The sequence below is a fragment of the Mustelus asterias genome, chromosome 20, assembly GCF_964213995.1.
Source record: "Mustelus asterias chromosome 20, sMusAst1.hap1.1, whole genome shotgun sequence".
Taxonomy (NCBI): Eukaryota; Metazoa; Chordata; class Chondrichthyes; order Carcharhiniformes; family Triakidae; genus Mustelus; species Mustelus asterias.
Window position 1 is genome coordinate 52,026,321 of NC_135820.1, and position 12,927 is coordinate 52,039,247.

Here is a 12,927-nt window from a genome sequence, read left to right on the forward strand (position 1 = left end):
GATCAGTTCCTGTTTAAGGGGTGGAAAATGTAAGGCTAACTAGGATAACATTGGAGTTCGACGTATCAATGAAGGTTTCTAAAGCAGATGGTTTGAGACAAGGAAGTGATGTGGTGGTATGTAGGTGTCCTAGCATGGAGTAGAAATTTGATTGGAAGCCAGGGTCTTACAGGAAATGCTATTGGATTTGGTGGGTCCATTGGTTATAATATTCCAAAATTTACTGGATGTGGGAATAGTTTCAGTGGATTGGTAAAATGCTGATATGACGCCCTTTATTCAAAAAGGGAAAGAGGCAAAATGTAGGGAGGTATAGGCCAATTAGCTTAACATCTATCATTGAGAAATTGTTAGAATCCTTTGTAAATGAAGTAATAACAGGACATTTTAGAAGTCAAATTGTAATCCATCAGAGTTAGCATAGTTTTATGAAGGATAATTAGTGTTTGACTAATTTGCTTGAGTTCCTTGGATGTAACAAGCAAGGTGGATAATGGGAATCTAGATGTAACATATCTGGACTTTCAGAAAGCATTTGATAAAGTACCACACAAGGTTAATCAACAAGTTTAGTTCACATGGAATTGGGGGTAATTTATTAGCTTGGATAGAGAATTGGCTAACCAACAGAAGTCATGATGTGGAGATGCCGGCGTTGGACTGGGGTAAGCACAGTAAGAAGTCTCACAACACCAGGTTAAAGTCCAACAGGTTTATTTGGTAGCAAATACCAAGCTTGTGGTATTTGCTACCAAATAAACCTGTTGGACTTTAACCTGGTGTTGTGAGACTTCTTACTGTGCTAACCAACAGAAAGCAGAGTGTCGGGATAAATGGGTCTCGGGTTGGCAAGATGTAACTAATGGGGTGCCACAGGGTTCGGTCCTCAAGGCCCCTATTTACAATTTATTAATGACTTGGATTCAGGGACAGTAGGTCTCATAACCCAAACTTGCAGATGACACTAAAATAGGTGGGATTGTAAGCTGTGATAATGAAATAAGAAATTCACAAATGGATGTGCATAGGTTGAGTGAATGGGGCAAAATTTGGCAGATGGAGTTTAACTCTGTGAGGTTATCCATTTTGGCAGAAAAATATAAAGGCAAATTGCTATCTAAATGGAGAGAATCTTTGTAGTGTGGCAGTGCAGAGGGATCTGGGTATCCTTGTGCATGAATCACAGAAAACTGGTATGCAGGCAATAAGGAAGGCAAATAGAATCTTGGGCATTTATTGGTAAAACAATAGAATATAAAAGTAGCGAAGTGCTACTGCTACTATACAAAGCCTTAGTGAGACTGCACTTAGAATATTGTGCGCAGTTTTGCTCCCCTTATTTGAGGAGGGATGTAGTTGCATTGGAGGCAGTTCAGAAGAGATTCACTAGATTGATTCCAGACATGAGGGATCTGTCTTATGAAGAGAGATTGGGTAGTTTAGGCCTATAGGCCCTGGTGTTTACAAGAATGAGAGGAGATCTAATTGAGGTGTGCAAGATGATTTGGGGGATTGACAAAAGACATGGAGAGGATGTTTCCTAAGAGATCATAGTTTTAGGATCAGGGATAGCAGATTTAAAACGGGTGAGAAAAGGGTCGTGAGTCTGTGGAATTCACTACAGAGCGTGGTGAATGTCAGGACTTTGAGTAAATTTAAGGAAGAGGTGGACAGATTTTTAATTAGCAAGGACTTGAAAGGCTATGGTGAACAAGCAGGATGTGGGAGTTGATGCAGAGATTAGATCACCCATGGTCATATGAAATAGGCATGATGTGGAGATGCCGGCGTTGGACTGGGGTGAACACAGTAAGAAGTCTCACAACACCAGGTTAAAGTCCAACAGGTTTATTTGGTAGCAAATACCATAAGCTTTCGGAGCGCTGCTCCTTCGTCAGATGGAGTGGAAATGTGCTCTCAGTGCACAGAGACACAGAAATCAAGTTACAGAATACTAATTAGAATGCGAATCCCTAAAGCCAGCCAGGTCTTAAAGGTACAGAGAATGTGGGTGGAGGGAGCATTAAACACAGGTTGAAGAGGTGTGTATTGTCTCCAGACAGAACAGCTAGTGAGATTCTGCAAGTCCAGGGGGCAAGCTGTGGGGGTTACTGATAATGTGACATAAATCCAACATCCTGGTTTAGGCCGTCCTCATGTGTGCGGAACTTGGCTATCAGTTTCTGTTCAGCGACTCTGCGCTGTGTGTCGTGAAGGCCGCCTTGGAGAACGCTTACCTGAAGATCCAAGGCTGAATGCCCGTGACTGCTGAAGTGCTCCCCCACAGGAAGAGAAGTCTTGCCTGGTGATTGTCGAGCAGTGTTCATTCATCCGTTGTCGTAGCGTCTGCATGGTTTCCCCAATGTACCATGCCTCGGGACATCCTTTCCTGCAGCGTATCAGGTAGACAATGTTGGCCGAGTTGCAAGAGTAGGTACCGTGTACCTTGTAGATGGTGTTCTCACGTGAGATGATGGCATCCGTGTCGATGATCCGGCACGTCTTGCAGAGGTTGCTGTGGCAGGGTTGTGTGGTGTCATGGTCACTGTTCTCCTGAAGGCTGGGTAGTTTGCTGCGGACGATGGTCTGTTTGAGGTTGCGTGGTTGAAGGCGCTACAACAACGGATGAATGAACACCGCTCGACAATCACCAGGCAAGACTGTTCTCTTCCTGTGGGGGAGCACTTCAGCAGTCACGGGCATTCAGCCTCTGATCTTCAGGTAAGCGTTCTCCAAGGCGGCCTTCACGACACACAGCGCAGAGTCGCTGAACAGAAACTGATAGCCAAGTTCCGCACACATGAGGACGGCCTAAACCAGGATGTTGGATTTATGTCACATTATCAGTAACCCCCACAGCTTGCCCCCTGGACTTGCAGAATCTCACTAGCTGTTCTGTCTGGAGACAATACACATCTCTTTAACCTGTGTTTAATGCTCCCTCCACCCACATTGTCTGTACCTTTAAGACCTGGCTGGTTGTAGGGATTCGCATTCCAATTAGTATTCTGTAACTTGATTTCTGTGCCTGTGTGCCCTGTTTGAGAGCAGATTTCCACTCCATCTGATGAAGGAGCAGCGCTCCGAAAGCTTATGGTATTTGCTACCAAATAAACCTGTTGGACTTTAACCTGGTGTTGTGAGACTTCTTACCATATTAAATAGCACAGCAGGCTCAAGGGGTTGAATTGCCTACTCCTAGTTCTTATTCTGAAAATTGCTGCTCATCCAGCACTGGAGGTTAGACGAACAACATGCCATATTGGAAGCAGTGCTTGATGTTGTCAGTATGCACATAGAGCTTGATGTGCTTTTGAATAATACCAAGGGGCAGCATGTCGACGACAAATGAAGGTACCAAGTATAGATTCTTGGGAGGGTTTTTATGTTGTGGGAACAGAAGAGAAAGATGTTATTGCAATTGATTTCTCTGGCTATGACTGGCTGGATAAAAATTGAACCAAACAGTCCATGTCAGCTGGATGACTGAGGCAACGTGTTGGAGGGTAGTGTGGTCAAACATGTTAAAAGCTGCAAATGTGTTAACGGGTAGTTTACCACAATCACATAGGATGTCATTTGTAGTTTTAATTAGGCTGTTTGTGTTGTGAAGGTGGAAATCTAATTGGAAGGGGTTCACACATGGATTAACAAAAATGGTGGAAGCAAATGACTATAAGTGCATAAAGGAGATGGATAGTTTTTTATGTCCAAGGATTGCCGAGTTATATGATGGAGGGGCTCTGTAGGGACTGCTTGGAGAGGTAGATTTATGGGTTTAGCTATTCCCAGGGAACTTGGAAAACACACATGTTTGGGACTGTGGTTTTGTCATTGGCAAACTTTCTGGGGTTAAGTATCTACTTCGTGAGTTAACTGGTTCTTGCTATAGATATGTGACTAAAGCTTAATGTGTTCTCTCAAGTTTCTTGTTTGAAAATCACCCACATTTTATAAATGCTAGTTTTGAGAAGTTATCTTGTTTGTGAAGTTATTCTGACTTTCTGTATATTTCATTCACTTTTAAGATGGGGCAAGGTATAGCTTTAATCTTGAAGAATTAGTCCAAATTCCAATGTCAGCCTATTAATGATTTTGCACAAATTAAAGTTATTTTCATTACTGCACACAGTTTGTCACGGGAAAGCTGTTGTGTTGAAAATTTGATACTCTGCACGCATTGGTCAAAATTGGCAACAAATAGAAGCATTAAAAAAAATAGGATCAGGAGAAGGCCATTCAACCCATCGAGTCTGCTCCTCGATTCAATGTAATTGTGGCTGATCCTCTATTTAAACACCCTTGGTGTCTAGGAATCTATCTTTCTTTCTTAAATATGTTCAGTGACTTGGCCTCCACACCCTTGTGGTAGAGAATTCTATCTGTTCAGTACCCAAATTTCTCCTCATTTCATCACTCATGTTGTCAGTGCACCTAACAAATGTCCCTAGCCAACCTCTAATTTGCCAAATTTTAGATTGGGCATACTATAGGAGTTCGATTAACTTTTACCCTGCACTACATCCTGCTAAACCAGTGCATACCAGATTTGAGCTTGATGAGTGAATTATCTGTTTTGGAAACGCATCATATCATCTCTACTTCTACCACTGCTCTGCATCTGCACCTGCCCTTGCCCCAAACTAGCTGAGTGATGATTGCTAGTAACATATTGGATCCAATCATAAAGCTGAAGGTGGAATTTGGAATCATCATTGCATCCATTAATTAGATGTGTTAGCAGTAATGCATGGACACTCCTTTAAAAGTAAAAACTGGATAAGGTAATGGGACATGTGGTATACCTTTTACGGATTTAAAAACTGAGAACCCATGCTTGATGGACGGGAAATTTGTGAAGATCATGCATTTCATATTCAGCACATTTTCTTCAAGTACTTCAGTAGAACTTAGATGTTTTGCTGGACCAGATTTAACAATCTGTTGACATGGTGATGGCTGGTGTAAAGCTTCTGAATCATGAAGATGGGGAAAAATTTCTGTGGTTCTGAATTGATTTGATTTATTATTGTCACGTATTAGTACAGTGTTGTTTCTTGCGCGCTATACAAAGCATACCGTTCATAGAGAAGGAAACGAGAGTGTTACAGTCATAGCTAGAGTGTAAAGAAAGATCAACTTAATGCAAGGTAGGTCCATTCAGAAGTCTGATGGCAGTAGGGAAGAAACTGTTCTTGACTCGGTTGGTACGTGACCTCAGACTTTTGTATCTTTTTCCCGACAGAAGAAGGTGGAAGAGAGTATGTCTGGGGTGCATGGGGTCATTGATTTACTGGCTGTTTTTCTGAGGCAGTGGGAAGTGTAGACAAGAGTCAATGGATGGGAGGCTAGTTTGCGTGATGGACTGGGCTTTGTTCATGACCCTTTGTAGTTTTTTGCAGTCTTGGACAGAGCAGGAGCCATACCAAGCTGTGATACAGAGAGAAAGGATGCTCTCTATGGTGCATCTGTAAAAGTTGGTGAAAGAAATAGTGGATATGCCAATTTCTTCAGCCTCCTGAGAAAGTAGAGGCATTAGTGGGCTTTCTTAATTATAGCGTTGGCATGGAGGGACCAGGACAGGTTGGTGATCTGGACACCGAGAAACTTGAAGCTCTCAACCATTTCCACTTCATCCCCTTTGATGTAGGCAGCTTCCTTTACGCTTCCTGAAGTCGATGACAATCTCCTTCATTTTGTTGACATTGTTGCCGTACCAGTTCACCAGATTCTCTATCTCATTCCTGTACTCTGTCTCGTCACTGTTTGAGATCCAACCCACTGCGGTGATCTCGTCAGCAAACTTGAAAATCAAGTTGGAGGGGGATTTGGCCACACAGCCCCTTCCTATACTCCTTGCACACCTATGACTGAGGACACAGCCTTGTGGGGCAATGGTGCTGAACTGGCTGACCACAGGTCACTGTTCCCTGAATAATGAAAAGGAATATCAGATTCCTTGGGACTGATTGTTGTTTATTGGTTCCTCCTGGAAATATGAATATCTAGATAAAATCTGAAGGAAAAATTGGGCTGATTTTTGACCTTCAGTTGGGAATCCTGTGGGCACTTGCTGTCAAAGTCCCTGTGTGAATCATGGGCACTTGGGTAAGGTACTAAGGGACATAAATCAGACTCAGCATTCATGTTTTAACAGTTTCCGGTGTTGAGAGAAACTCCCTTTATCTATTTTCTATGCCTGGTCAGTCATCAAGGTAATGTAATTTGAAACTTAGTATCTGGTATATTTCGTGCTCCTTCCACAGACTGCTGTACCCCAGTTATCTAATGTTCAGAATTGCGCCAAAATATCCCCAAAAAACTTGAGCAAATATGTGATTGCACCACCACGTTCTAACCTGGCCATTGTTTGACAAAGATGTTACTGTGATGTGAATAGTCCCTGAACAGCTTTGTTCTGCAAAAATATTTGTGTTCTACTTATCCTCATCTAAACTTTCCATCACTTGCTCATCATCATGCTTTTTTTTTAGAATTGATCTGCACATAATTATTGGTTTTGGAATCACTGGGTCTGTGCAGGAAGAAATGTCTAATTTTCATGCTCACCTGAAGCTTGGAGATTGTAATTGTTTTCTCGTTCTTTGTTGATCGCCCAGGTTAAAAAGCATGCTTTTGTCCACTATCTCAACTTCTCGTACCAAAATAATAGCTTCTGTCTTGCATCAAATTAAGTGTGTCTGTCTTCAGAACTTAATCTAGTTCCTGAATTGCATTTATTTTTCTCTGAACGCTTCTGCATTATACTTTCCTTTCTTATTGGACAGAAAAAAATAAAATGGCCTCTGAATCTTGGTACAGGGGATTCTCTACTTTCAGTACTCTTGGTGGTGTTTGCATGTATGTCAAGCATAGGAATATAAGATACCCGTGTGTGTAGTTTTCTTTTTGATACCAACTATCCTCATGGTTTTCGGGAAAAAAAGTACACAAATTCATCACTTTGTGAACTAGGTTTGCATCTGGTTTGCAGTGGCTTAAGCTTCACATAATTCTTGTGGGCAGCAAAGATAGATATTTTTCCTGTGTTGAATTTGATTTCAGCATGAATAACAAGCTAACTTGCTGTTGGTATCAAACCTTATCCTTGTATCCTCTTCATGAATACTTGGCTACAGTTAATAGATTCTGAATTGTCATTTTCTGCGTTTTAATACTGTCGTACACATTGATTCTTGCTAAACAAATGACTAGTCTTGGACGAGTACAATTGTCATTATTAGTCTATTCAATTGAGTTGAGTTTATTGGTTGAAAACAAAAAACAGCATTCTTAGAAAGCTTGATTACTCCTTTGGCTAGTTGGAAGATAGCACCGTATCTGTGTGCATGATGAACTCTCAGATCAGTGTGAGCTAATAGGGGCAGAAAGTTTTGGACTATTTACTCCACTTTCTGACAACCAATAGTAACAATTATTGGTAGAGGGTTGGGAACAGGCCCTTTCAACCTTGAGGCCAATGAATAAAGAACTTGAGGGAAAACAAAGCCACTTTAGTGTTTACAAAATCTGCAAGATTCAGCACTTTAATTTTTTTTTAAATTTAACATTCGGTCATTTCTGCACGTGGACCAAAACAGAATCTGGCTTTTCAAATTTGGCTGCAAAATTTAAACCAATTTTACTCATCTTCTCACCCATTGATTTAATTTGAATAGTGCTGAAATGCTGAGCTTGCATCTTTTTTTATTTTTAAGCTACAGACAAGTCCAGAGTATGGGCAAGGAATGAATCCAATCAGCCGTCTAGCTCAAATTCAGCAAGCAAAAAAAGAAAAGGAGCCTGAATATACATTAATGGTAGAACGAGGCCTTCCTCGCCTCAGAGAGTTTGTTATGCGGGTGAGAACTGTTACATAATTTATTTGATTATCTACAGATTGTGATCTGTACAATCCCAAATAATCTAAACTTTACTCCATTATCTAGGTTAAAGTTGGTGGTCAAGTAGGAGAAGGAATGGGCCCAAATAAGAAAGTTGCCAAGCGAAATGCAGCTGAGAAAATGTTGGAGCTTTTAGGTTTTAAAGTTCCCCAGCCTCAGCCACCTAAACCAGCTTTGAAAACTGAAGAAAAGGTGATTTTTTTTTTTTCATCAATTAAATTTAAACTAGTTTGTCTCGAGTTCCAAGGTCTGTTCTGAAGAAATTTTCATTTTCTTTTAAGCCAACAGTGAAAGATCCTGTTAAAGGACGGAAAGTGACCTTTTTTGAGCCTGGTTCGTCTGTAGAAGATGCTACAACAGGTATGTTGCATAGAAACACTGCACCTAGCTCTAGAATAAAGTGGGGCAAGTGAGGAAATATTGTAAGAAACTATTATCCCAGAATTAGTTTCAATGTAGTTAGAGAAAATAAGCAACCAAATATAAAAATACCACAGGGGATCTGATTTCAGTCAGTTCCTAAGAGAACTAGCCAATCTAGATTGGAACCCATTCGATCAGGTAAGATCAATGAATAATAGGAGATCTTGAAAGATGTGGCCAGGTACAAATTAAATACATTCCCACAAGGGTGATAGCTAGGATATTCCAAGGCAGAACTCTTGCAGTAAAAGTAGCAGCAAATATCATTGAGTAAATCAAACAGCTACTTCCAACATCTACAGAGGATATTTATATGCTGAAATCAGAGAGCTTTTATTACAGTTGCCCCTCCAGAAGCTTTACCACAAGTATCTCGCCAAGCGATCCCACTGTTAGCACTGCTGCCTCTCAGTGCCAGGGGCCCGGATTCAATTCCCGGCTTGGGTCACTGTCTTTGCGGAGTCTGCACATTCTCCCTGTATCTGCGTGGGTTTCCTCCAGCTGCTCTAGTTTCCTCTCTCAGTTCGAAAGACGTGCTGGTTAGGTGCTTTGATTTGATTTATTATTGTCGCATGTATTAACATAGTGAAAAGTATTGTTTCTTGCTCGCTATACAGACAAAACATACCGTTCATAGAGAAGGAAACGAGTGAGTGCAGAATGTAATGTTACAGTCATAATGAAGTTTTAGAAGCATAGAACAAGAGTAAAAGATAGAATTAAAAGGTAGGCTGGGCACAGCTTGCAAAGTTCCCTCGCTCCGGTGCCATCTTGGGATGTAGCCCATTGTAGCATTGGCCATGCTAAATTCTCCTTCAGTGTACCTGAACAGGTGCTGGAATGTGGTGACTCTGGGATTTTCACAGTAACTTCACTGCAGTATTAATGTAAGCCTACTTGTGACAATAGTAAAAAAAACTTTTTAAAAATCAAATGCATAGAAAATGCGTGAACTTGTTATCTTTCATGCAAGTATCACCGATAAACATGACAAAAGTTGCACTTATCGATTCAGATGCAAGTTTTTGATGGTGTTTTAAGTCTTGATTACGGCCAGCAACTTCTCTGGGCTGAAAATTAATTGGCCCAGTGTGGATTCTGCTTCCTTATAAAATCTCCTAATAATGTTTAAATTGTAAAATTTATTTTTACTTTTTTGTCATGTCTCTTAATACCATCCATCTTTTCCTATTTTCAGTCCTGCCTTCTGTATATGTTTGGCATTTGATTAATATTTTAACTTGTATTTCATGATTTATACTCTGTCTTGAAGGATTCTGCAATTTGGCTTGCCCCAGTCATACAGGTCCCAGCTCCCCTGCAGGAGGCATCATGTTGTTTTGGCTCACTAATAACTACAGAGTTCCAGTTCAAAAGCCCACAGTCTCTGGGCAAGTGTAATTAATGGCTCTTCACAGCTGACTGCAAAATTTGGCCCAATGAAATTAAGATGAGGTCCAAAAAGGAATTTTGTGGTAATTATTATATTCGTATAATTCAGTAGAGTACATAAGAACTGAAGAGGGAAATGAGATGATATGTAGAACTCATTACTAACAGTAAAAGGCTGGGGTCAATTAGGGACCAATCATCATGTAGAGGCATGGCTGAAGTGCTAAATGAATACTTTGCATCACTCTTTATTGGTGGACTGGATGCTACTGATATCACAGCAAAGGAGGAGGATTCACTTCAGGTTAACAGTGCTCAAAGCAGAAAGTTAACCCAGAGTGGATGGGATCCATCCTCTGCTGATCAGTGCAAGGATGAAATTGCAGAGACTTTGGCCACAGTTAAAATCCTCTTTTGGAGAGTCAGTGTAGACTCAATGAGCTGAATATAGGGATTCAATCGATCCCTGGATTATAACTGAGCCATATGCAAATTGGCATAGGGTAAGAGAGATGAATGCATGGCTCAAAGGTATGGGAGATTTCCAGTTTGTGGGGCACTCCCACCAGTACTGGGGAAAGTGAGGGCTGTACTTTTGGTCACCAGCACGGCTCAGGGGTAGATTATCCCAGTGTTCCAGCAAGCTGCATAACTAGGGATGTATAAAGGCTTTAAACTAAACAAGAAGTAAGGGATCAAAATTGGGTAGATTAGCAAATCCAGGAATCGAGTCATGACAGGAGAGTAAAATAGTGATGTGGCAAATGAGCATCAGAGAATGGCAGGAAGGGACAGGGAAAAGGCCTGAGAATACGCCACCAATCAAAACTAGATGTTACAAAGATAATAAGGCTCTGTATTTGCACATAAAATGAATGAATTGATAGAATACATTCAAGCTCATCAATATGATCTGATGGCCATTATGGAGACATGGCTGCAGGATGACAGGGTTTGGGTCCTGAATATTGAAGGATTAATGACACACAAGAAAAACAGGAAGCTAGGTAGAGCGATAGCACTGTTAATCAAGGATGTCATTGGTGGAATCATTAGGAATGACGTTGGTTCAGGAGACCCAGATGTAGAATTGGGTAGAGATGGGGAATAGTAGGGGAAAGAAGTCACTAGTGGGAGTAGTCTCTAGGCCCCTCACAGTACCACAGTAGAATAAAGTATACAAGAAGAAACATTGGATGGTTGTAAGAAAGGGACAGCAATAATCATGGATGATTTTAATCTCCATATAAGCTGGAAAAATCAGATTGGCAGTGGTAGCCTGGGTGAGAAATTAGACTTGGTATTGTGTAATGTGGCAGGGTTAATGAATGACTTCAGTAAAGGCCCTCCTCATTGCAGCCACCACAATATGATTGAATTTTACATCCAATTTGAAAGGGAGAAGAGTGGGCCTAAGAGTGGTATTTTAAACTCAAATAAGGGTGACTGTGGGCATGAAACCTGAACTGGCTGAAGTGAACTGAGATACCGGGCTAGAGGATAGATCAAAAGAGAAGCAATGACAGACATTTAAGGGGATATTTCAGAATAAGTATATTCCTAGTGTGAAGAAAAATTCTAAGTGAATGACCCACCCTTTGTGCTTAACAAAAGAAGTTGAGGAAAGCATCAACCTGAGGGGGAACAAAAAACTGGGCAAAGATGAGTGGCAGGTCAAATGATTGGTCAGAATATAAATAATGGGAGAGAATGACTAAAAAGACCAACCATGAGGAAATTAGCTGGAAACGTAAAAACAGATGGCAGGAGTTTCTGCAGGTATTTAAAAAGGAAAAGTGAGTGGTCCTCTTGTGACAATGAGGAGTTACTAGTACATAATAAGGAAATGGCGATGGAGATATAAATAAATTCCAGTAATTGCTGTAAGTAGGGAGGTAGATAAGAGGGAGGAACTTGGTGAAATTACCATCACTAGGGAAGTGGTAGTGAGCAAACTGATAGTGCTGTGGGCTGACAAGTGTGTGGGTCCTGATGGACTCCATTCTTGGGTCTTAGATGGCTGATGAAGTAGTGGATGCGTTGGTGTTAAGTTTCCAAAATTCATTAGATTCTGGAAAAATTCCATCAGACTACAAAGTAGCAAATATAACCCCTCTGTTCAAAAAGTGAGAGCGCCAAAAAATGGGAAGCCAGTTAGCATCTGTCGTGGGGAAGGTGTAAGAATTAATCATTATGGAGATTATAGCTGGGCACTTAGAAAAACTCGGGATAATCGGAAGAATCAGCATGGTTTTTTTGAAAATGAAATTGTTTCACTAATTTATTGGGTGTCCTTTTAAAGGAGCTCATGACGTCGGTAGGGGATACAGATAGGTTGGGCAAAGATCTGGCTGATGGAATTTGAAGTGAAAAAATGCAAAGTTCACTTTGACAGGAAGAATAAAAAAGCAGAATATTACTTAAACAGAGAACAATCGCAGAATTCTGAGGTGCACAGGGATCTAGGTGTTCTCGTGCATGAGTCGCAAAATGCAGCAAGCAATTAACAAGGTTAATGGAATGCTATCTCTGTGGAATTGAACATGAAAGTAAGGATATTATGCTCGAGTTACACAGAACATTGATGAAATCACATCTTGAATGCTGTGTGGTTTTAGTATCCTTATATAAGGGAGAATGTAAATGCAAAGAAGGTTTACTAGATCGATACCTGGAATGAGCAAGTTGTCTTGCGAGGAAAGTTTGGATAGACTGGTCTTATTTCCACTAGAGTTGGGTGAGGGGTGACTTGATTGAAGGTCTCAGAAGGGTGATAGTTGGGAAATGCTGTTGAGGTAAAAGGTCAGCCATGATCTAGTTGTTTGGACCAAGCTCAAGGATTTGAATGACTTGCACCTCCTATTTTCCTGAGAGAGAGGGTTAAATCCAGCAACTGTCCACCAGTCAGCCTAATGACAATGACCCTGGGAAAAATTAACTGGCACTTGGAAGCACATGGGATCATACCCATTTATGAATTACAAGGAAAGAATACAAAAGCAAGAAAGCCTTTCAAATTTTTGTTTGGGCTGTATTTTGGGCACCTTGCTTTCAGAAGGGTGTCATAACTTTTTGAAAGGGTGCAGAGGATGTTTAGTAGAATGGTATCGGGGCTGAAGAACTACTTTTATACTGGCGACCAAAGAAATTCGGGTGGTTTTTCTTCAAGTAGAATAAATTGAGGGGAAAATTAATGGAGATGTTCAAA

At 40.9% G+C, this 12,927-nt stretch overlaps 1 protein-coding gene across 15 annotated transcripts in view; it reads left to right on the forward strand.

Annotated features, from left to right (window-relative positions):
- The window catches only part of stau1 (staufen double-stranded RNA binding protein 1), a 51,954-nt gene that overhangs the window by 32,328 nt on the left and 6,699 nt on the right, over positions 1-12,927 (forward strand). For 7 of the 15 annotated variants that reach the window (XM_078236529.1, XM_078236530.1, XM_078236525.1 and 4 more), the window contains 3 exons: positions 7,719-7,862; positions 7,950-8,096; positions 8,186-8,264. In XM_078236529.1, coding sequence (XP_078092655.1) covers positions 7,719-7,862; positions 7,950-8,096; positions 8,186-8,264 — 370 coding nt within the window. The remainder of the gene's footprint in view (positions 1-7,718; positions 7,863-7,949; positions 8,097-8,185; positions 8,265-12,927) is intronic. The other 8 variants (XM_078236533.1, XM_078236532.1, XM_078236526.1 and 5 more) reach the window with 2 other exon arrangements.